Raw genomic sequence first — 24875 nt, 5'->3', positions numbered from 1 at the left:
AACATCAAGGCAGGAAAAAGGCTGTTTTCTCTACAGAAATGCTCTTTACATTTCAGCACTGTTGCAACTCCCTTTATAAAGGGTGTGCACACGTATACAACCAAGGCATTGAAAGTTTTTTTTTAATTATTGTTCCAAAAAATGTTCCATTTGTTTTCTTTTTAATGTTGTTGATTAAAAGATTTTATTAAATGTGAAAAAAATCTGAATGTGAAAAAAGGTCAAAATGCTATTGAAAAAAATCAGTAACGTGAGGAAAGATGGATTGTGGGAGCCCCTTAACTACCCATGTCATGCTGTATTTCTCACTCATTCTACTGGGAGGGGTGTTGTCGCTTCTGGATAAAGTCTGTCAGTGGTCATTCCAGACGGGTCCGGTATGACTGCTCTTCGGCACAAGAGACAGGTGACTTGGGAGGATCCCGACAGTGTCGACTTTCTTTCAGAGCCCGGATAGCTCAGTCGGTAGAGCATCAGACTTTTAATCTGAGGGCCCAGGGTTCAAGTCCCTGTCCGGGTGGTTGTACAGTTCTTAAGTCTATTGGGAATGTCATTCTAAGTAGTCTTTTATCTTTCACTCTTCTAGCTGTACTGTGGTTATTTTAAATGTCCACTACTTGTATTTACAGTAGTGTATTTAGTGTTTCATTTAAAAAAACGAAAATGTTCAAGTAGATCTTGTCACTCTACTCCACGTAATCATCTAAATTAAATCACAGTAGAATACAGTTCACACAGTGAGAACTCTTGAATACGACAAGAGGAAAGGCACACTGCACATCTGCAGAACATCACGTTCGAGTTTACAGTGACAGCAGAGGTTGGAAGCGAAGTAGTTTTTATTACTTGCTCGCTGAACGATCTCTCAAGAAAACTCGGTGGAGATTTAACGGGTGTCTAATAATCACGTTCAAAAAGGTGACGATAAGTTTTTTTTTAACTAGGTAGCCTTAATGGCAACACGGTGTGAGTAGATCTTAAAGCAGCCGCAGAGTACCCGTAATGGCAACACAGTGCTTTGAGTTCGTCTTTTCTTATTTCTTCTGCAGAACCAGTGGAATCGGAATATACTGATCCGCATAAGAAGCGCTTTCGGTTTCTGATCATTTTTATTGAGCGCTGCTCTAAGTACCACAGGCAAGATGGCTGGTGGTCTAAGGCGTTGCGTTCAGGTCGCAGTTAACCCTGGAGACGTTTGTTAAAATCTCACTTCTAATAAAGAGGTCTTTCTCGTTAGAGTAGAAACGATAGAAGCCTTAAGCGGGAAAAAAATCACAACATCTCGCATTTCACGTGTTTAATGTTAACTGTCTCAGTGGTTGCCTCGGTGATTGATGGCTCTTCTCCCTCGCAGGGTGACGGAAAATTCTTCAGAGAGGGAGTCTTCCAAGCACGGCTTTTCTTTATCAAGAGCTGAGACAACAGAAACAGACTTCCAACTGACATGAATTACTTCTTGAGCGTTTATGACTGTCTTTAAAAGCTGAGAGCAGGTGAAAAAGTCTTTGGAAATGAGTGCTGACAGTAAACAGAGCTGACGCTCAGCTGCTGACAAGCGCTCCTCGTTAGTATAGTGCTGAGTACCCCCGCTTGTTGCGCCGGAGAGTGGGGTACGTTTCTGTGACAGGGCGTTGGTTTAATTTTTTAACAACCTGACTTCACTTAAAAAGTGTACTACGTTTCGTACTAGTTAGTGCGGTAGAATATGGAGATCATCTCCAGCTTTGAGCTCAACTGCAACAAGAAGTCATGCTAAATGTAGTATAGTGAGTAGACATCGCGAGACAACAGAACGAGAGAGTAGAAGGCAGGAATATATGGTGTAAAGGCGTGATCTGTGTAGTTAATAAAATAGTTAAAATAATATAAAACGTCTCTAAATTTAGATACACAACATTTATGGCGACGACAGATGAGTGCTTGACGGACTCAAAGCGAGCAGAACACTGCAGATTTTAGTTCTCTTGCTGGTAGAAACGAACTTCTGAATTTTCGGACTTTTCGTTTAGCTTGCGCCATGGAAGATATGGCAGCCGCGCCGAGAAGCTTTGCTTATGCTCAGCTTTTTCCACCGCTTCTACTGAACCTCGGAGCTCCGTATTTGTATACAGAATACAAGATATGGATGGAGTCGTACAGATTTTTTTTAAATAGCCAGTGGATCTACAGAAGCTAAGGATGCCGTGAGACGTGCTACATTACTGCACTGTATCGGGGCTCCCGTGCAGCGGATTTTCTCCAACCTCCCTGGAGAAAAAGGTACATATGAACAGACTGTAGCTGCCTTAGACGCTTACTTTACACCGCGGAGAAAAGTGGTTTTGGAACGGCATAAATTTAGGCAGAGAACTTAGTCTCAGGACGCATCTGTTGTTGCTTTTGTGACTGCACTAAGAGAACTGGCTAAATCTTGTGACTTTGGAGTATTGGAAACTGACATGTTAAGATATCAACTTGTGGAAAAATGTGCACATAAGAGACTATAAATTGCTGCAGGAGGAAGGGCTGACTTTAGAAAGAGCTCTTAAAGTCGCTAGAATTCATGAAGCAGCTCAAGCAGAATCAAGAATGCTTTCTGACCACAGTGACAAAGTGACACTGAACGGGGCGCTCGCTCAAACTTTACAAACAAAAGCCGAGCAGCCGGACGCAGTCATGCTAGAGATATAGAAGAACAGGGGACGGCTGACATTACATGTTACAGGTGCGGACTAACAATGCACAAAGCAGATGAATGCGGAGCGTGAACAGCAAAATGTCTACACTGTAAGAAAACAGGACATTATGCACACGTCTGCAGAACATCACGTCCGAGTTTAAGGACAGCAACATCAGAGATTGGAAGTTAGGGAGTTTCAGGTCTGTTTTTTTATTATAGGTTCAAGAAAGTCTGAATACCTTTGCAAGAAGTATTTCAGAATCCCACTCAAATCCAGTACGAATGCCGCATAAATCTGCATTGTACAATTAGTATACTGTTTGTCCGTTGAATCAAACACGCCTTATGAAGCATTTCTAAAACAGGAGAGATCGTTAGGGAATGCGTCTTCTTGTAAAAATAAAATGACTTCAAGGGCACTAAAAGCAGAGGTGTGAAAGCCTGCTCTACAGAAGAACTATAGCCAGAGATGCCAAAGAGGTCGAGATTTCACCACGTGAGAGAAAGCATCTCAGAAAACGAAGCTGCGGTCAATTCCACGCGTTATAAAAACACTAGGTCAAACAACAAGAGCTGAAGAGCCGCTGTTGAGAGTAACGTGGCCGAGTGCTCTAAGGAGCTGGCTTAAACCTCCAGCCTCTTCAGGAGCATCTGTTGGAGTCGCACTGCTACAGCGTATCTCCTTGTTAAGTATCCCTTTTATTGTTGTTGCTGCCTCCAGGCGATGTAAACCAGATTCAGAAAAAAATAATTTGAACAACATTATTCCCATATTTCCTCGAAGGTGCGGTGGCCAAGTGGTAAGGCGTCGGTTTTGTAAACCGAAGATCGTGGGTTCACCCCACCCGTGCCTGTTTCATTTGTCTCCACTTTCCTTTAGTTTCAAAGTCTTCAAAAAAACTCGCAATGTAAGAGTCTCAATAGTAAGAGAGCATAACTGTCGCCAGTGATTAGTATTCTTGCATATCCTGCCTTGTTTTTTAGTCGACAAAGCTTGTCTCTCTTCACAACCATCTTCTGAATGATCGCCTCAGCATTGGGAAGGAACGTGCGCTTGGTACAGCCCCCCACTCCATGGTCTGATCACAAACAGATCGGGTGAGCTGTCAGTCCAGGTTGAAAGCACTAAAAATCTGACTTAGGAACAAGAAGACCATTTTTTTAAACGAGTAAACGATAAAATAATATACTGCCTGCAAGACTATGTCAAGTTCAAGTTCAAGTCCAAGTTTATTGTCATTATACTCATACACAGGTATATGGTATAACGAAATGCTATTTAGCTAGCTCTCGGACATAAGTAGTCCAAAGAAAAAAACACAACAACAATACAATTGTATAACAAAAGAAAGACAGAGACAACAGCCGATGTGCAAAAAACAACAACAGGCAGTGTGCAAAACAACAAAAAGGTAACAGGTTATGTGCAAAAACATGCATCAAAAGAATGAAATAAAGGGATAGAAATGATGGGGAGTGAGCTTTTGACATGTATGGTAGAGGTAGATTTTCAATGTGTGTTTGGGTTTTTGGTAAGAAAGAAGGCACTGTGAGGTTCAGATCATAGGTGAGAGGTGAGGAGAGAGTGAGAGAGGCTGGGAGTTTAATAGTTTGATAGTGCGGGGGTAAAAACTGTTTCTGAGTCTTGTAGTCCGGACCCGAACGCTCCGGTGCCGTTTTCCATGTCATGCTAAACGCCACAAATTGTTCGTCCAGTTGTATCAATCGTCCTAAATTTACGGAAAATCGGATGTGACTGATACAATCCGCACCCATTTCTTCAGGATAGTTGAGCGGTTTAAAACAGCAAATTTACATATTCGTGTCTTTTAAGCTTTGTGTTTCGCTCTCCAAATAGAGGCACGGGTTCAAATCCCACTCCCGACAATCAGGCGTTTTACCCTGACTTTTTTACCTGCCTTTACACTGTTTCAGTCTTGTTGTGCTCGCTGACAATCACAGTACGAGGAAAACTGAGAAACTGCTTAGCAAAAACATAACGGACAGAAAAAAGCTTCGTAAACACGTGAATGTGATTAGCAGCAGTAAGGTATGCATTCAAATGTTTAAGGCTGATTTATAAAAGCAGCAGAAGAAAGGTGCAGCCCTTGTAAGAATTCGCGGGTTTTTATGCTGCTTGGACGTCTTTCAAGCCTATGAAGTGACCCCCGTTTTATTTTCATTTTCAAACTTCAGAACCGAATAACGAAAATGTTTCATGTGTGACAGCATTCCGTTGCAAATACCGTTTCCACGATGTATTCAGCGACGGGAATGAAATGTTTTAGTGCTGGCTCAAATGCGAGGAATTTCAGAAAAACCTGGAAAAGCAACGCTTGCAGTAAATGACATATCTAAAGCGTGTAGTCAGCATGAGCAGAACAACGCAATGCTCTGTAAAAACGAAATCTGAAGCCGCAATTACTCTTTTATCTCAGGCAGTTCATTCCGATACGATGTTTCCGCAGACTAAATGAAATGCCGAACTCCAAACATGTTGTTGCCATTATTGTACTCCTGCTGAAAGAAGAAAGAAAGAAAGGTGTCGTAAATGAACTTTGTCGCCCGTGGGAGATGTCAAGCGCATTGGACATGAAAAGTGCCGGATAAAACCCATTTCTATACGTTTCTCTTAGTGTCGGGGCTCCTATTGAATGTAAAGGAGGCAACGTGCTCAGCCAGCCGACTCAGCGCTTACTGAACGCAGGTGTCTCAGAGCGGTGTGTCCAAGTCGCAGTAAAAGAGGTGGGTTCTGTCGGCGCCGTTGCTTAGTTGGTTAAAGCGCCTGTCTAGTAAACAGGAGATCCTGGGTTCAAATCCTAGCGGTGCCTTTCTTCCTGTCTTCTCGCACCGTTTATTGTTATAGAGAACATGCTTCTGCATTACCTCAGTCAATATCACCGGGAATGTGAATAGAAATGTAAACATCAATATTTCTGCTGTCTCCTGAGAAACACAAGTATAGAGTCAAAACACAATAAATAATGCTAGAAAATTATTCAGTTAACACCCAGATGTGACAAAACACATTTAAGACTTACATCCCCTTTAAATATGTATTTCCTTAATATCAGTTCTCTTCCCTCCCCAGGACACCTGCAAATTCACTAGAGCATATTAAAAGCTGTGTGTAAGTCTTACATGTGTTCTGTCACATCTGGGTGTTAAATTAATAGATGTGTTGTGTTATTTAATATGATTTGACTCCACGCTTGTGTTTCTCGGGAGACAGCAGAAATATTGGGGATTTGCGGCTACAGAAAATAATGTGAACTTTACAGGCAAAAGTAAGGTTACGTTAAAGAAACAAAAACGTATTGTCACCTTTTTCAACGTGATTTTTTAAGACATTTGTTCGGAATAGTATATCTTCTCGTGTCTGTGGCTGTTATTCTACAATAACGGTGGTGAAATAGCAGGAATGTGCGGAAAGAATCGGAGATTGAACAGAAGACTCATCCAGTCGATAGTAAGGTTGTGTACGACAGCACACCCTACAATGTCAGTGTTGAGTAGTGAGGTTTAAAAGCTTCTTCACGAACCAGGAAGGAGTACAAACCTAACGTCTTCTGATCCGTAATCAGACACGTTATCCATTGCGCCATTGGCGTTTGTATTGCATTCAGAGCCGCTACTATTCATGTGTCTTGTATGTGTGTCTAGTTACTACGTCTTTCATTATGTCTGGTTTAAAATAATGTATCTTTAAAATAGACAAAGGGTTTATGAGTCTCCCTGAAATTCACACACGAAGAATAAAAAATATCGCGTTTAAAAAGAATACAGAGATGCCGGAGATAGATAACGGAGCGTCTTATGTGCGCGCTATCACTGAACTAAACTCCCGATCGGTAAGTTTGTCGGCGGCTTTTTAATTGTGTTAGGAAGAGCAAACAGTCCACAGTGTACATTTTAAAGGTCTAAGCAAAACAATCAGACGTGAGGATTAGGATTAGGATCCAGAACAGGAACCTCTACTTCTTTGTATACTGAGCTTTCGGGTGAACGTCAAAGTGAAAGACAAATTCGCAATTTTCCCTTTTTGATTAAGGAACAAGAAAACACCATCCTTCGAGCTGGATTCAAACCAGGGACATAAGAAATGCCCACTGTTTTTGTCTATAGTCTTAAGATCTAGCAACTGAGCTATCGAGAGGTCGGAAAGTAAACGCTTTGTCACACGCGTAGCCCAATGTAGTGTAGTGTTCCTCTTTATTTAAATCCCAGTTCGACATCAAAATACTCACTCCCATAGTCTCGTTCAGAAGAAGAAATGGACCAGGCTTCCACTGTATAAACGTCCAGAGTTCTTATAAAACGTTTAAGGGACATCGGTGCAGGCTGAAATTGACCCTTTTTCTAGTGGGATCAGGATGATATAAAACCTTTCTTTTGGATTGAGAAGAGGATCATGGAGACACTCAAAATATCCCTGTCTTTGCTTCTTTCAAGGATGAATGGAGTATTGAACTCCAAGCATCGGTTTAAATCAAAACTCTCTGCTACTGCAGTTGCTTGTTTGAGAGTTTCTTCAAATTTTTCAACTGAACGTTGATATCAAGGGATATTGACGGTAATATCATAGGGACTTTGGTTTTCTTTTGATTGAAAATTGTATTAAAATACAAGCCTCTTTCACAGTTGTATAATACTTTCCCTTTCATCCTCAGATAAAATTTCTAAATACCACAAAGTTACAACATATGGAATAGCATTTATTTTAAAATGTATTTTAAAATTAGCATTTATTTAGAGCTATATTTAGAGCTTAGTAAAGATAGCATTGCTAATATTGATGGAGTAGAAATGTAAGATGAATTGATAGCTTTTTCTGAACTAAAAAAGTCCTACAACGCCTCCTGTAACAGGTAAGGACTCATAGCAAGACATTGCTATTGCATTGCGCATTTTGCAGATACGACCAGTTTCTGCTTCTGGTGAGTGCATCTTTTCCAAACTGAAATTAACAAGAACATTTTCAAGATGCGCCATGTCCCTAAATCGTTCATCAGGACTACTATTAATATCAGGTGAAAGCAGTACAAAGCATAAATTTAACCTAAATATTAAGAGACTATATCTGTCAGCTACTGATGTAAGCCATGTTCAGGCAACGCTAGAAATATTACTGCTCTACTACAGTAGCTAAAGAAAGCAAGTCCGACTTAGAAACGGATCACAAGTCGAAAACATAAACCGACGAGAATGGGATTGGAACCCACGCGTGCAAAGCACAATGGAGTAGCAGTCCATCGCCTTAACCACTCGGCCACCTCGTCACAAGAGCCACCCCCCTTGGGCATGATTTTGCTCGGCGACCAGGCTCAGCGCACATCGACCTCAGATGTCTCAGAGGGGTGTGTCCAAGAGGCTGTATAAGAATAGGTAATAGGTTTATTCCATACTGAAAAAAAGAAGAACGAGAACACAACGTTTCGCCCGTGGAGCCTTCTTCAGGTGTGAGAGAGACAGGGCAGTAGGCAAAGGTAAAATAGCGAGAGAACAAAGGTTTGAGGGTGGGTACCCACCTGTATAAGAATAGTATTCTGCCAGTGCTGTGGTAAAGCTGGTTAAAAGACCTGTTTCATAAAGAGGAAATCCTGGGTCCGAATTCCAGCGGTACCTTTTTTTTCCTGTCTTGTTTTACAGAACATGTAATTTGGGACACTCAAAGAGGTCTTGATTTGGTTTAATGCGTTTATTTATTTCCTTTGCAGAACAACTTGTTTTTTTTTAAATCATACAGCTTGCGAAAGATGAAATGCGAGCGAATGTTTTTGTTCACCAAAAGTATGTAAATGAAAAAAAAGCAAGGTGTAAGCATTTCTGTGGTGCAATCGGTTAGCGTTTTCGGCTATTAATCCCCAGGTGGGTTTTGTGATCCCACCCAGGGACGCACTTCTTCCTATAGTAAACATCATCACCGCAAAAATTTAATTGTTCCGCAAAACCTGAACTATTTTGATATTTACTCAAACAATTGAGTACCAGAGTCAACATTACCGGGAATTTCCAATAATTACCGACATTGGCAACTTGCAAGCAGTTAGTATTCACCCATAGAATTATATGTTCCAGTGAGTGAGGGAGAATTCACTTATGCTCCCGTTGCATCTTCAGCTAAAGTAATTTAAAAAAACAATGCAAAACTGTTCGAGAACTTGTCAAGCAAAAACAACAGATCGCCGGAGTTCTATTTTAATATTTTCGTATATTTACCTTAATTTGAATATAAATGTTAACATAAACGCTGTTCAATATAATGTAATGTTGTTGTACTTTTAAAATATTTTAGCTGAGGGTGAGAGGGGGGATATTACGCCTTGCCAAACATCTAAAATAACTGTAAAAGGGGATGGCATTTTAATAAAACTGGCAATCAAAAGAAAGTTACAATTTGTATGGTATTATGCTCAATATCCCTCGATATTGAAGGTCAGATGAGGAATTTGAAGAAATTATCAAAGAAACAACGGCAATAGCAGAGGGTGTTGATTTTGAACCAGTGTTTGCACCTCAATAATCCATCAGTCTTCGCTTGACAGGCTTCCTCAAGATATTCGGTGTTCTATACAAAAAATCGACAATTAAGCGCAAATGTGACAAGAGGCAAAGACTGCGGTAGAGGAGGAATAAACTCCACACGATGACTGTATGTATACGTCTGTCTAATATTCGGCCCCTGCAGGGGCATCATATTCGCTGAACTGCCTGCCAGCGTGTGTACGGTCTTATAATTCAAGAATATCAATGGTCAGACGCTTACAACGGGTGTTTGTGTTTGTATTATTTAGAGAATTGAAAAAACATTTTCAAAACTACAGCTCGAATGAAATTTAAAAAAGTTTATTTGTCTCTTTGCTGTAACAACTGTGCCAAAACTATTCAGATAAATCAAAATAGCATCAGAATGTAACTAGATTTTATTGGATTTTAGGAAATGTATTTTTGCGCATTTCTCTATACGATCAGAATACCTTCCTGTTTTCACCGTGTTTATTGTTTCTGCCTATGATCTCGGAAAGAAAGATCCAGTATCTGTTCACCGAAATATTCCAGGAGTTTGATATGGTTTGAGAGGAGTGTATGAAGGTACTGAAGGAGGGAGGACACGCGCATTCCGCACGGGGAGCGCAGAGCAATGAGCTGCGCCTGCAGCTCTCCGAGTCTTTTCTTATACAACCTCTGAGTCCGGACACACAGCGTCTCCAGCCAGAGATTTACAGTTCAGAAAACGGCTGTCTCGAGCAGAAACTGATCTTCCTGCTTTAGTTAAGGTTTGGTTATTGTGGGGGTTTAGCGCTTGTATCTCTCTTCTCTTACTAAACACTATCTACTGTAAAGTATATAAATAGAAGCTAAAATGCAGCTAAAATACTTCAGTAAGGCCGAGCAGATAGGAAAGTTTAATAAAAATGTTCTATGATCTATGTTCTAGTTGCCCATATTTTTTTTAACTCTCTGTTCGAGCTCTGATTTAATCCTCTCGGCTCCTGCCGCTGTCACCGGGAGAGTGGCTGCATTCCGTAGGGCTACAGGCTGATTTCACAATGCCACATTTAATGAAATACAGGGGAAACCGCAAGGAAAACAATATGTTTTAATACATCTTCTTCTGGATTTATATTTCGGTCTTTCACCTTTGAATGCATACCTTGACCGTAAATCTTTACTCGATTACAGGCACCCCAAACAGTTCTTAAGGGAGAAATCGAAGCCTATTTGACTTTCTGCTAATCACATTGAAGTGTTCACGAAGCATTTCCCTGCCCATCATGTGCCCGCAAGCCTGTTTCTCCGTTTTCTTCTTTCTGTCGTTGTCAGCGAGCACAAGAAGACAGGAAAAATGCAAGAGAGGGAAAAGCTGTCAGGAGTGGGATTTGAACCCACGCCTCTATTCAGAGACCAGAACACCCAAGCAATGGAAAGACAGGAGTCCTTGAGTCTGGCGCCTTAGACCACTCGGCCATCCTGACGAGTTGTGTAAGTTGGTGTGTTAAAAGCACCAGTAGTTCACAAAACTGAGAAATGCTTTGCTGGAGAAGCGCCACGTTGCCTAATGTTGCCTAAACAGATCGCGGAAATCAAATATTCGGATCGATTTAGAGTGTGCTTTACAGCCTTTGTGTAATATTTTAAATTGTTTTTAAAAAGTGTGTACTGTGTACTACGTTTAGGACTAGTTAGTGTGGTAGAATATGGAGATCATCGCCAGCTCTGAGCTCAACTGCAACAACAAGTCATGCTGAACAAAGTCAGAGTTCAGCTGAACCTTTGCTCAGTGTGGTGCTCAGGACTCAGGAGTATTGTTGTGGTTCTAATTAGCACGAACTGCAGGGGCTCTGAATCAGAACATTTCAATTTATCTGTTTAGTAAGTTAAAATGCAGGACATGTTAAAATCAGATTATCACTGTGTCTCTGTCCCGTTTGTATATAACCGAATGTTTAAAAGATACCAGTAAGGACACACAACTACTAATGCGGTACTTATTGGAAATAGTCCCAAAACAAGTACGTCCGGCAGCTGGTAGACCCCTGTAATAATTTTGCAGTGACACTTTGAAGATTTACGCTCTATTTAAATATTAATTTACTAAATTTCAGTTCTCTTTTCTCACACTCCCTGGCATAACTGAACTCTCACTCTCGCATACTAAAGGCTTTACATTCATTAGCTGTAATACAGATTCTAATAAAGACAGAATGAAACTGTTTGTTTTGTGTCTCATGGTGATCCTCTTCTCGATCCAAATGAAATGTTTAATATGATCCCTCGAGAAAGAAAAGGAGTCAATTTCCGCCTGGAAAGATTGATGCTCCATCAAACATTTTGTAATATCTCCGGAAGTTTATACAGTAGAATCCTGGTATGTGGCTTAAATTCAAGGTAAACAAGACTAAGGAAACGAGTTGGAAACGATGTCGATCTGGGATTTAAATCATCCGGAACATTTCAATACATTGGACAGTATGTGCCAGAAAGCATCTCCTGACATCTGTTGGTAGCTCAGTTGGTAGAGTGGAGGACTGTAGTGGAAACAAGAGGGAATCCTTAGGTTGCTGGTTTGACACCGGTTCGAAGGAAGGTGCCCTTTGTGTATTTCATTCAAACAGTTAAAATAGCCGATCTTTTTCCACTCAGACTTTGATCACAAGCTCAATAAACGACGAAGCAGAGGCTCTTGTTCTGAATTCAGCTCACGTCTGATTGTCTTGTTTTGGCCAAGATCTGATCTTTGAATTCAGGGAATACTCTGTCTGCTTTGTACAGTAATTCAAAAGTAGATACAAATGTCACTTTTTTTATTGTAGATATAAAGGTGTTCTCTGTTTTCAAAGGATAGGTACTTAATTGGCTTTATGATTTGGTTTTGATTTTGTATCGTTGTATTATTAAGTTTGTGCTTTTTGTGTTTTTAACATATTGTGAACTTATTTTTGAAACAAATGCTTACAAAAGCAGACATGGCACACATCTGTTTATACCAGCGGTGAATTGTATATTTTTATTAAGTAGAAGCTACTGCGCACTTCTGGGAGTATAACAGGTTCGATATAAAGTGGCAAAAATATAAAAGGGGAAAATACCCCAGACTGGGTGTAAAGGCCTCGTTGTGACTGTTGTTTTATTGTTGAATACGGCATACTGTGCACGAAATGTTGCAGAAACACAATCTGATAGTTAAATAATTAGTATGAGGCCACGGATCCAAATATTAATTGCTGATTTTTTTAAGTGATATCTTCCTATCCTCTGGTAGAAGTAACACGATGTGAGCAATTGTTTTTTGTTCTTTTTTTTCACGTTGCGATCCAAAAAGCCTCAGATGCACAGTCTGACAGCAACCAAACCAGAATGGATTCTGCTGGGAGCCGGACTGAGCTCATTCTTGCTCCCTGTGCTGAAAACAGAATTAGCTCTTCCTCGAACATCGTCTACAGCTGCTGGATGGTGCTCTACGTCCTGCTGCTCCAGCAATTATTTGGACGAAAGACAGATCACTTGTGCGCTTTTAACCTTCTCGCAGCTACAGGCGAGACTGAAGCTGGCGATATAAAGGCACGCGCTGGTACACCTTCTCGAACTTTCACAATCGCGATAAACATTTTTTTAAGACCTTTGAAAAACTAGATATAGATATAGATAAAACTAGATAAAAAACATGAGCTTTATCGGTTTTTACATTAATCGATTTTGAATCAAATTTGATCTTTTTACATTGCATTTTACGTTGAAATGTAGCATGCATACCTAATCCACCAACGGACAGAGCAATATTTTACGTTGCCTTCCAGAGCTTCCATTGTTGATGGATTTGTATGGGTGTCTGTATGATACCACTACAGCACTGGCGTAGGTGCAAAATCCACTTTCATAAGACTTTTTCAGTGTCTTCTCTCTCAAATGGACCGAAGCACAAGAGCCAATATAAGAGAAAACGACAGATGTTTAAACAGAGTATGTCCCAATGTCTGCGACAACGCATTGTGATTTTGTATAAACGCAAATGGTTTATCATTTAAAAACCAACATCATTCTTTTTATCCCTGGCGCTAATACGCTACCATACATGCGAGCTGTTGTGTGAAAGAAAATTCATATGTGCGTAGGAAGGCAGAATAAAATCCAGAACTGTGTTGGTGACATCGATAAACAGGGCTCATGTTCACAACAAAACTTTACTGTATAAAAGGTTAATATTCGTAAATATATATTTTTTTTAATTATGCAAGGTGTCTGTTAAACCATTCATGAAGGATTTTTAGACAAAAAACACACCATTATATGAGAACATATATTTACTATATCTGCATTTAACTCACTTTTTAACAATATCAATTTCAAGGCCGATATAAATTGCTGCCCTGCTTTTTTGTCATAAATACACAAGCTTGTTATGTCTTGTGTCAGAAATAAACTGCATGAAATTTGCTAAAGCAACAAAGAGTAAGCGCCACAAAGAAGACAGAGATTTGCGTTTATAGTGCAATATTATCTGGAGCCTTTAAAATTACTTTAAATGCAATTTGTTTTTCTCTGTGGCTCTAAGGCTTTGTCATTTACTGTAGTTATTCAGGAGAACATTATGTTAATCGTATGGATGAAACGTTTAATATATTCAGGTGGGTAGCTACGTCAGCATGCGTATCTGCAAAGGAACAAGTACTACTGTAGGTTTATTCCATGCTGAAAAGAGAAGAGAGAAAACAAACCTGAAGAAGGTTTCACAGCTGAAACGTTGTGTTTTCTCTCTTCTCTTTTCAGCATGGAATAAACCTATTACTTGTTCCTTTAATATATTGTTCGGTTTGACTCAAAATGCTTTACTACTACAAGAGAGAATTATAGTATGGAGGATGAGACAAATTTATGATTTCTTGGAAGAAAATGTTTTTTCTTTGCATTCGAAATGAATCGAAACTTTAGCGCGACACACAAACCCTTTGTCTTTTTTAAAGATATAATATTTTTAAACAGACAGTATAGAAAACGTTTTTTTTTTACTAAGCAATTTTGGCCAGGGGCGATGTATTACTAGTAGTGGCGCTAGGGTCACTATGGTGCAGTTGAGCACCGTAAGATTAGGGCCAGTGACGTAATGTATAACGCATCTGACTTCGAAACAAAAGATTGTAGGTTTGACTCCTGCCTGGCTCATGTTGCTTTTTTAACACGGTATTGTCTGAAGATCAGCTCCTGTTCTGAGCTCAATAGCAATGCAAAACTGTGCGTAACAAAGCTGGCGAGCAGCTGAACTTGTGCTCAGTAGTCAGTACGGTGCTGAGGGTTCAGTACTGGCGGTGTTCTAATTAGCACGAACTGCAATGGCTCTGAATCTGACCATTTCTATGGAAGCCCGTTTCCGCCAGGGAGTAAAAATAAAAACGCGCTATGGTATCTCAGAATTCCGACTAAGTAACTGAGAATTGCGACTTAAAAACTCAGAACTTTCCGACTTTATATCTCACATTTGGGACTTCGAAATAACCAATATTTCATTGTCTGTCCTTTTGTTATTGTAACGGATTCGGGTTCCAGGGCTTGTGCCCTCACCGCTCCCACCCTAGTTCGTGCCTCACTGCATTGGCTCGAACCCAGGCCTTGCCTGCTGAGCTAAAGAAGAGGTTTTTTTTTAAAGTAAAAAATGACATACAATGGAAATATTTAAAAAGTTTCAGCTTTTATAATTGTGAATTCTCCTGGATGTGAAGTGTCTATTTATGTATCTTGTTTCATATTGTCTTCGTTTTTGTATTTCTGGTGTTTAAATAAAAAAAAAAAATTAAAAGCCCACCGTCCACTATTCCATCCGTGTACTATGGAAGCCTCACTACCGGAAATGGGATTCCATAAAAATTAGTGTAATTAATTTGATTTTTATCAGGTCACTGTACAAGACAAGTCTTCAGGCTTATAGATCCTATGATCTTGTACGAATCATCAATATAGTGTAACAGAACGGCCAACATACAATTTGTAGTTCAGGTGGGTAGCTGCGTCAGCATGCTTAGGCTGCAAAGGAACAAGTAATAGGTTTATTCCATGCTGAAAAAAAGAAGAAATAAAATATGTTTTGGCCGAAACGTACCAGTAAACTTTACATTAACAATACCAGCCAACGATACATTATCATTTCACACCGGTTCTACAGGAATCTACAGCAGAGCCCTGAGTTGACTCCCAGAGTCCCACTGAGCCCATAGAATTCCACATCACCCATCACTCCTGCACACAGTCCGCTGAGAGCGCCTGTCCATAAACTACTGGATTGAGAAAGGGATCAAATAATTCCCCATTTTCTTAATTCTACATCAAAGGACTGTTAAAGGTCTATTTGAAGGCATCAATTCGTATTCTTAAACCAGATGAACGCCTGGAATAAGTTAATATTACTTATACATAGTCGTGCTACAATACTCCAGTTGAAGGCACGCTTCTAGCTTTGTGGTACTCTGGTGCGTCACAAATTTACGTTTGAATTTCTGTGGATGAACTACTATAGGTGTACCCTCGCTCACTTTCTTTAGCGACAGTCGTTGCTCTTCATGTGAGTGATGTATTTGCCTGTTTTTCAGTTCACTTCCCTGCAAGGAATATTTACCTCAGAGCTCTCTTTCACAGACTGCAGGTGCTATGTTTGTTAACAGGTGTTATAGTGATGACATCTTTCTGTATGATCAGGACAGGAGCTGCAAGTCCACTGTGTTGTGGCTGCAGTACAATTTTAGCTTATTAGTATAATACTTTTTAACAGCGACAGATTCTTAAGATCACGAGGTGTTTACGATATTATTTCAGTATTAAGCTGTTACTACATTCGGAACTGTCCCATAGCATTCAGTGTTCCATCAGTTTGGCACTAAACTGCTTAGTCTATTGCAGGAATTGTACTTAGTCCTGTCCTGTAGTGTCCTCTAGAGAGCAGCAGCTGTTTCCTTGGGCTCATTGCAATTGGGAACATTGTGATTACTGAGCAGGGGACTAAAGTCAGCAGACGAGCGAGTTGCAAATCGGTATTAATCTGGTGTACAGAGCTGCATGCTAATCTCTGGATCATCTCCAGTTAATGTGATGCTGTTCTTACCTTGCAATTGACCCAATCTGACTACTGGCACCAACAACTCTGTTATTACAAATAAACTTCTTGTGTACCTACCGTAATACATAAGTTTGGTGGAGAGGTTTGGCAGCCCATATTCAGTCAAAGGTGTGTGTGCAGACCACTATGATATACAGGCATCAACAAACTGACATACAATATTAAATGTTTAACTGATAAAACCCAAATGAACCAAACCTGAATAAATTAGTGGTGGAAAGAGTCTTTTTACATAGCAAAAGGTCTCTGAGCCTTTGGTAAGAACGATGGGTATATAACCCATTGTCCTCAATATTAGAAATGAATCCTTGAGCACTGCTGTTGTACCAACGGTCCTCAAAAGTGCTGCCATTACCCCCGTCCCATAAAAGCCTAAAATTACCCTTTCTTGCATAAACTGTAGAACGTGCCTTCACATTTCAGTTGCAGTTTAATCTATTATCACCCTACTCCCCACTTCATAACCTTCGCTCTTCTAATTCTGGTCACCTAACTGTCCCCCAAGCCCGTCTACACTGTATGGGTGACAGGGCCTTCTCCTGTTATGCCCCCACGCTCTGCCCAAGGATAGCAGAGTCACCTTCCCTAAACTCCTTCAACTTCAGACTCAACACCTTGTTCTGTAGAAGAGCCTTTACTGAACTGGTTCCATTCTTTAGCCCTCTGCTTCTACTTTCCTTAGTACCACCATCCATGGTCTCCTCTGTCTATTGGAATTGTTTTATCCTGTGTATTCTTATTGTAATTAAGACAAGTGCTTTGAGAAGCCACCTTTGGAACCATTATATAAAATAGTTTATCCTAATTCCTTGAAGCTTTAATAGGGCAGTGCAGTAGGGCTAAAGATTAACTGTTAGTGGGCCAGCAGGATTTGTGCAAGTTATAGGTAGTCACAAAGGAAGACTAGGATTCACTTGTTATTCATGACTGGGACACTGAAACAGGGGAGAGGCTTTGTGTAGTAAGCATTCAGTCTCAATCTACACAGTCTGTGCTGCTGGTAGAGGTGGTTGTAAACACCTGTCTTCCTAGTCAAGTACTGGGATCTCCAGTCTCAATCCTAATACTTCTCATGACTGTCCAATACCACTACTGTGAAACCAACACCCATAAGATAAGACCTCCGAGATTCTAACTGCACCATTATTCACTGATGTTTGTGCACCAGTATTGTTCCTCTGCTAAGGAAGGAAGGCCTACTTTATACCAAGCCCCTGTTGACAATCCCTTCCTTGTGTTTCTTTTAGTCAGTTTGTGCAGCCTAGAATAGGAAACCAGATCTCACTCTTACTGGGCACTACAGTAGCAACTCACACTCCATAAGCACTACCCCTCTCGGAAACAGGAGGATTTCCAGTATATTGAACACCTCTGTCTCTCCCCAAGTAAAAAAAAAGTCACACTACCCTGCCCAAGGAATAGTGCGGCCATCTTCCCCAAGTACAACACTTTATTACTCCAGACATTTTCAGTCCTCATTGGCAGCAATACGGGAAGCATTCTTGAAAGGGGAACCCCCACAAATACTTCCATTGATTAATGGGTCTCACTTCCCCCGAACTCCTCCACCCCATTCAAACCTATAAACCATAAAGACACAAGGGCAGACAGAAGGGTCTTCCACAGGTTTGAGATGTTGCCATTACAAGGCAAGTGGAGGCAGGAGAGTCACAAGGGCCAGGCTGGAGCCTTCATTCAGGCACCTGGGGAGGAAGAAGGAGAACAATCCAGCTGAACTGCAGGACACCCACCCCTACAGGAGCTCCTCCTGCCAGACCCTACCTGTCCACTGGCCAACATCTCCAAAGTCCTCTGCTCCCTCCACATCCTCACTGGTGCTCTCAGCATCCTCACTGGAGCTCTGAGGGTCTCCCTCCTCATCCTCAGTCCAGTCAGCTCCCACATCCAGAGGAGCTTCTACTGGTGCCACAGCCACCCGACTGCTGGTCACCAGGCTCCTGGTACCTGTGGACAAGCAACACCCAGGAGTGAGGGATCCGCTATACCCAGAGTCCCACAGTGATGCTACTCATCTAAACAGTCCCTTTGTCCAGCATGGGATCATTCCTCAGTTGTCCAAGCATGGTTGTCTCCTGGGCAGAGATGCATCCACAAGGGATAGAGAACCAGACCCACCTTCATTCCGACTGCCAGCACACCTGGAATCACAGCAGGCACAGACCTCATGGTCACCATACAGCTCCTCCCACCTGGAGGAAAGGTTTACAGGTGAGGCCTAAACCTGGCATGTCCCAGAGCACCCTCAGCAGGCTCCTTGCAAAAGTACCTCTTAGCCTCCCTGTTGTAGGTGCAGGACTTGGTCCCTGGTGTTGCTTTAGCAGGAGCCACAGCCATGACACAGTGCATGTACAGCTCAGTCACTTCATGCTGCAAGAGGGAAGGTCACAGCATTAAGGGATCAAGGCCAATAGAGGGACAGAGAAGGACCTTCTGCCATCAGTGAAGGCAAGCTGGCAGCTCTAGGAACTACAGCTGCCACAGTCTGGTTCACATCTAGATCATGGATGTGAAAGCAGACAATGGATCAGTAGAGCGAGAAGGCTGAGCAGCCTTTGAGAGCAGTCCCTTCCTGGACAGCTTCTTCTGGAAGAGGAAGGCATCAATTGTGAAGCGGAGCACATCCTTCTGCTTGGAGGGGACAAACCTGGACAGGCAGCCATCTGCCTTGCTGTCCACCATGCACCTGGGGACAAGGACAAGGATGAACCCCTGCAGGCTCTCAGGGCTCCTGCCCTCCCCGTACCCCAAGTTGTCGATCACGGGGAAACGGGGCTGGGAGTGCTGGTCTGGTTTCTCCGTTACGTAACACGAGTGGATGTACAGCCTCTGCTCCGCTGTGGCAAAGTAGGCAGTGGCCTGGAAGTACATGGCCTGACCCAGAAAGTACTCATCCTTGGGAGAGAGCCGGACCCAGTGGGCTGGAGAGAGAGGCAGCATTACACCTGCACACAGCACCCCCTGCAGGCAGGTGGAGCCACTCGCTCAAGGAGCTTACAGTTGGTGGTGAGCAGGACAAAGCTGTGCTTGTTCTTCAGGTCCTTGAAGGTCCTTCTCCTGGCCCACGTGGGGACATAGCCAACCTTGTAGGAGTAGGGGAACCTGCAGGACAGAGGGGATGAGGGGCTTCTGGACACTTTCCCAGCGGCTTCTCAGCAGCAGCAGAGCCCTGCCTACCTGTTGTAGGAGCACTTGACAGGCACAGAGAAGGGAATGAAGCGATGCACAGGTGCACTGGAGGAGGGCGGGGCATAGCGGAGAGTGTTGGAGTACACCAGGCGGCCCTGGACAACCTGCAGGGTCACAGAGGAAGGGATATTCCCAGGAAAGGCAACCCCGATACTGGCCCTACAGCTCACATCGATACACTGCCTGTAGATGAAGACCCGCTTACCGATCGCTCGGTGCCGCACTCGTGAAGCCCGTAGATGAAGTAGAAGTAACTGCGTGTGGTTCGGCTGACGCTGCAGTTGCCCAAGGTCACCTCCGATGGCCGACAGCTGAAGCCGAACAGGAGCCGACTGACCCTCACGTACATCCTGCTGGAGTCGCACCACACAGCCACTCCTCGGGTGCCCCCGATGGCCGGGCGAGCCGGCTGCCGCCCTCGCTGGGGAGGAAACAGGACGCTCTTGATGTAGGCGGGTAAGGGGCGTCTGCCGGCTTCGGGCTTCATCTTCTCCTAGTCGAAGTAGGGCGAGTACGCGTCTCTGGACACAGGAAGGCGGCGAAAGTCGGGAGCCAAGGACTGCGATTCGTTCTCGCTTGCAGACAGGTCTTCGGAGGGCGCATCTGCCAGGTTCAAATCCTCCGACTGGGCTGCGTCTTCAGGAGCCGGGAGGTCGGCCCGGAGCGCTAATTCCCGAGAGTCCCAGCCAGCCGGCCCGGCGGAGATCAGTGCGGGGAGCCCGGCCCCTGCGCACAGGCACAGCATAAAGAGAAACGAGCGCATTGCCAAATTGACGTCCCGCTAAACTGCTACAGAAGTAAGACACATAAACCACCAAACTGTGTTGAAGCAAGAGAGCATAAAGTGTGAACGCGGTGACTAGGTTTTTATACTAGCAGGACTATGCTACCACACACATGGTCGCACTACCGCTCAATCAACACAATCAATTACACACAGAGACCCGAATTGTTCTCAGCGTCTAATTAGAACCTGCTTCCAGTCTGAGGCGGGACTCCGTGAAGCCGCCTGAACACTTTCCCGTGTGTATCTGACCCCAGCGGAGGAGTTCCACGTAATTTCGACAGAATGAAATCACCCACACGTGTAAAATTTGCTCAGATTAATTTATTGTTCAATTCGTTTCTAATTTCCAAGGACAGTGTGTTAAACTCGCTGTCAGACAGAGTACGGAACATGCGACACGTCCGTCCACACTTTCTTTTATCGAGGGGGCTGTTCTATCAACACGTAATTTTACAATAATAATTTTACTAATTTTCATGTGTAATTGCATGTCATATTAAAATGTGTAATACAAGCATTTCTTTGCTTCCCAGTAAAGAAATACTGATCAGCTTTTGACATGTTCTGATAATAATTTGTCTGATTTCTCAGAGATTGCTTTTGCTTCGCAGCACTGAGAACCAATGGAAGCCCGTTTCCACCAGGGAGTAAAAAAAACGCACTATGGTATCTCAGAATTGTGACTTAGAATCTCAGAATTGCGACCTAAAAACTCACTATTTTTAACTTTATATCTCACATTTGCGACTTCGAAATAGCCCATATTTCATTGTCTGTCCTTTTGTTATTGTAACGGATTCGGGTTCTAGGGCTTGTGCCCTCGCCGCTCCCACCCTACTTCGTGCCTCACTGTATTGGCTTGAATCCAGGCCTTGCTAGCTGAGCTAAAGAACATTTTAGATATAAAGTCGGAGTTCTGAGTTACCAAGTCGCAATTTTGAGTTACTTAGTCGGAATTCTGCGATACCATAGCGCGTTTTTTTAACTCCCTGGCAGAAACGGGCTTTCATACATTTCAATTAGTCTGATCAGTGTAGGACAAGTTAATGTAGAACCATTGCTATGTCTGTCTCTTGTTTGTATATAAATGAATGTCTTTGACAACTTAATGTTAGTTTTTAATTTAGTTTTACGATGTAGGTCATGCGTTAACATATGCAGAAGCATACAAAATGTCTCCCTCCTGATTCAGCTCATGCTCCATAGGAGAGAAGCGATTCCTCCTGCTTCTCGTACAATCATATTAGAACAGAAGCCCGTGTCGCCCAGCTCTGATTCAAGAGTGACTCGCATCTTCAGCCCTTTTTTTATTCGTGATCCTAATTTTCTTTAGTTATGATCAATATTGAACTTTTTCTAAATAAAACGACAATAATCAAACATACAAAGTATTAGGAGTTGACAGGGTGCCCCTTTGGAATAGTCGTCAGAAAATTTGAGAAAAGGAAAGTTACCTAAGCTCTCACACACAGCATTAGAGATTGGAATCTGATTGTAAAAAAAAAAACTACCTGTCTCCCCTTCATTTAACGGTGCTGTTGTTTTTATTTTACATGTTGTTAGCATTTTAATGAATTGTTAAAAGATTGATACACAAATCGCTAAATAAGAAAACGTAAAAACCCAACTGTAAGCAATTGACCATTCATATTCCTGAATTTTAAATCCCTGTGTTTATCTGTGTCCAAGTGCCTGGTGCAGCTATTTTGAAAGCAGAGTCTATGATTTATTGCGGAAGCGCATTTTTGCCACCCAGGAAAAAAATCTTAATTAATAAATACCAAATTATCTCCTAATTACGAGATAGCAACGATGTCATTTGTGTGTATGAACAACCTGTTACATTTACAATGGCAGTACCTACAGGCTATCGAAAGGTTTGCTGGCACTGTGGGTTTAGTTTTCCTGACAATGTGCATGCTGAGAAATGCGCACGGACTGACTTTCTTCTCGCAATGAAAATGTTACCGTTTGTACCTCATGTAAACACAGTTCTAACCATTAGCACACTCATATATATCCTGAATCAAGAACGAATGTGACCTAGAATCCATTGTACCGCTTCAAACTGAAAGTCAGATATGTAGTCTCAAAACTACATAACTTAAGATTTTTTTTCCCTTGATGGCAGCATTGGCTTCTGTTATTTAGATTCAACCACTGAAGAGGTTGGTTTTGTGTTTTTAGCTATTGAACATAACTGGTAAGTTTAAGTCAGTTCTTGTAACTCTTTCCGCTCGAAAGCGCTGTATTAATACCGGCGCACCTGTCTCCACAGGAAATTTATTGCTGTTCCAAAACCAATGTACTGCAGCTTGTGGCCACGTGTTCCTGCTGTCAGCATGTGATACCATGTTCTTCCACCGCTAGAAATATTACTGCTCTAGTACAGGAGTAAAAAAAGAAACAAATGCAAACACCGTTTAGAAAAAACACACACGTCTCAGGCCTTAACTATGACAAGGATGGGATTTGAACCTAGACGAGCAGAGCACAGTGGATTAGCAATCCAAAAAAAGACTCCTGTTTAATTTTCTTTTCGCTTGCTCGATTTGTAGTACGCACCTCAATCCTTACAACCGGCAAACAAAAGGGCTTCATGTGCCACAGCATTCTGCTGCAGGTACGGTTTGCACCATGTATTGGGCGAACCCGAATGAAATATTTCAAATATGTGAAGAATTTCATGAAACCTGAAAAAAGAAGATCACAGCCAATGTCAACAATTCAGAGCCTGTAGGTAGCTTCAACAGAACAAAACGATCTGAAGCCGCAATTCTTTCATAGAGTATTGTGACACTCTACGCTGTTGCTATTACTGCTATATCTGCTGCCGTTGCTTAAAACTCTACTCAGCGGGCAAGTTAGTTGTACAAGGAATTGACTACTTTGAGCCGTCCAAATTCCATTATGTGAATTTAAGCTTTTTTTTATTAATAACAGCATTAGTAATACAATGCGTGCTCAGAAACGTTACTTATTAGCTTATGAAGCAATAGTGTTTCGACAATTTGCGGTCTTCAAAAAGTAAACGCTGAAGTTTTTATACTTCCTTGTGAGCAGATCACCTTTGATTTAGAAAAGGAAAACTTACTCCCCTGTTGCTTTCATTGCAATATCTGAATCGAGACCCAAGCGCTAAGAAAGCTGAAAAACGCAGAAGTCATAAACCCGATTTTAATTTAGATACACATTTTCTAATGCAGCCTTCATTACAAGACAGTCTATTTCTCGAAAGCGTGTTATGTAAAAAAGAGAAAAACGAAAATATGTGGATGACATTATTTAAAAGCTGAAGATTTTACTTTTGAGAAATTGTCATTTTATGTATCTAGACGCTTTTCAACCACTGCTTTTAGAACTTTGCTGTGCTTCCTGAATCATTTTCAGTGTTATAAACTGGGTGTGGAAGTAGCGATCACTTTGTAGAGCAGTTGATAGACTGGAGCTGTTCAGACTACTCTTCTTATTTCTCAAATGCTTCCATCATTTTTCTTTCACACTAGGACGCGAGTGTGCACATGTGTTTGGTTTTTGTTTCACTGATTCTCATTGAAGATTTGTGAATTAAGGAGGAAAAATCAGTTGCTTGGGAAAGGAGAAGGTTTGGTTCTCAACGATCTTGAAGACACGCCCATGTAGTGCAGCGTGTGATATTTGTACTATAAAAGACCAAGTGCTCAAAGTGACGTCTGCGTTTACCGTTTAGACTTTTCATCTCGGGCGCACTTTTAGAAAGCAAAGATAGAGCAGTTGTGTTGAATCACACTATGACAGCTGTCAGCAGAGTGGCGCAGCGGAAGCGTGCTGGGCCCATAACCCAGAGGTCGATGGATCGAAACCATCCTCTGCTATACACACCGTCAGTCTAATGAAGAGAATTTAAACTGATTTTTTTCTCTCGTGTGTGTGCAAGCTTCACACTTACTGTATTCGTTAATCTTTACCAATAGCAGATGCCCAAATGTATCTTTGGTTGATCTGCGATCCTTCATAGTTTCCTCAATTCCTTCAAATGAACATCCATATCAAAGCAATTATATATATACATTACAATTAAGGTACATATTAAAAATATCAACGCACATTTGTATAATGCTCATTTAATAATGATTGTCAAGGATTGTCAAGTTCTCCAACAAATCTGTGTTCTAATTTTAAAATATTTTTGCTAAGGATACAACGGGTGTATAAATGAATTCTCCCAACAGCCAGTTAAAGAAAAATTCCACGCGTGAGGATGGTTTCTTGGACATTGACTTAGGTACTTAATTGTTTACTTGTTGTAGTTGCACACGAGTAAAACACGAAGATTTCCTGCAACATTCAAGAGGGTTTGCGAAGAAATCCCTTCAATTTTTAGCGGAGATTATGTTTACATCATCACAATCTGAAGCTCGTCCCTGAGTGCGTTTGACCCAGCAGCCCTTTGTTTAACAGCTGCACAGGGACACATTCCCATTGCTTTTCACAAATCACTGGCATTTTTTTGCAGCATTTCTTCTGTCCTGAGAAGCAAGATTTGTATTTTATCTTTCAGAAGTTGTATGAATTTCTTGAAGTTCAGAAACAACTTGTTCCAGAAAAGAAATGAACACTTGCTTCAAAGTAAATCAAGA

General features: G+C 41.8%; 1 protein-coding gene and 4 non-coding genes across 5 annotated transcripts; 2 read left to right on the top strand and 3 right to left on the bottom strand.

The window, feature by feature from the left end:
* Positions 1 to 447: 447 nt before the first annotated feature.
* trnak-uuu (transfer RNA lysine (anticodon UUU)) lies at positions 448 to 520 on the top strand. The gene has a single exon. It is a non-coding gene; the product is annotated as a tRNA-Lys (tRNA).
* A 7336-nt stretch (positions 521 to 7856) lies between these two features.
* trnas-gcu (transfer RNA serine (anticodon GCU)) lies at positions 7857 to 7938 on the bottom strand. The gene has a single exon. It is a non-coding gene; the product is annotated as a tRNA-Ser (tRNA).
* A 2586-nt stretch (positions 7939 to 10524) lies between these two features.
* trnal-caa (transfer RNA leucine (anticodon CAA)) lies at positions 10525 to 10635 on the bottom strand. Its single transcript has 2 exons — positions 10598 to 10635; positions 10525 to 10570 (listed from the first exon to the last, which is right to left on the bottom strand). It is a non-coding gene; the product is annotated as a tRNA-Leu (tRNA).
* An 8141-nt stretch (positions 10636 to 18776) lies between these two features.
* LOC148663092 (zona pellucida sperm-binding protein 3-like) lies at positions 18777 to 20244 on the bottom strand. The gene is made up of 5 exons (XM_088630869.1): positions 19675 to 20244; positions 19458 to 19573; positions 19279 to 19382; positions 19027 to 19201; positions 18777 to 18966 (listed from the first exon to the last, which is right to left on the bottom strand). Exons 1-5 carry the CDS (start codon positions 19954 to 19956, stop codon positions 18777 to 18779), a joined length of 867 nt encoding a protein of 288 aa, XP_088486995.1. The 5' UTR covers positions 19957 to 20244.
* A 3794-nt stretch (positions 20245 to 24038) lies between these two features.
* trnam-cau (transfer RNA methionine (anticodon CAU)) lies at positions 24039 to 24110 on the top strand. The gene has a single exon. It is a non-coding gene; the product is annotated as a tRNA-Met (tRNA).
* Positions 24111 to 24875: the final 765 nt, after the last annotated feature.

The sequence above is a fragment of the Lepisosteus platostomus genome, chromosome 5 (genome assembly GCF_059453375.1).
Source record: "Lepisosteus platostomus isolate fLepPlt1 chromosome 5, fLepPlt1.hap1, whole genome shotgun sequence".
In the NCBI taxonomy this organism is placed as follows: domain Eukaryota; kingdom Metazoa; phylum Chordata; class Actinopteri; order Semionotiformes; family Lepisosteidae; genus Lepisosteus; species Lepisosteus platostomus.
Note: the sequence above shows the minus strand (reverse complement) of the source record. Positions and strands in the feature narration are given on the sequence as shown.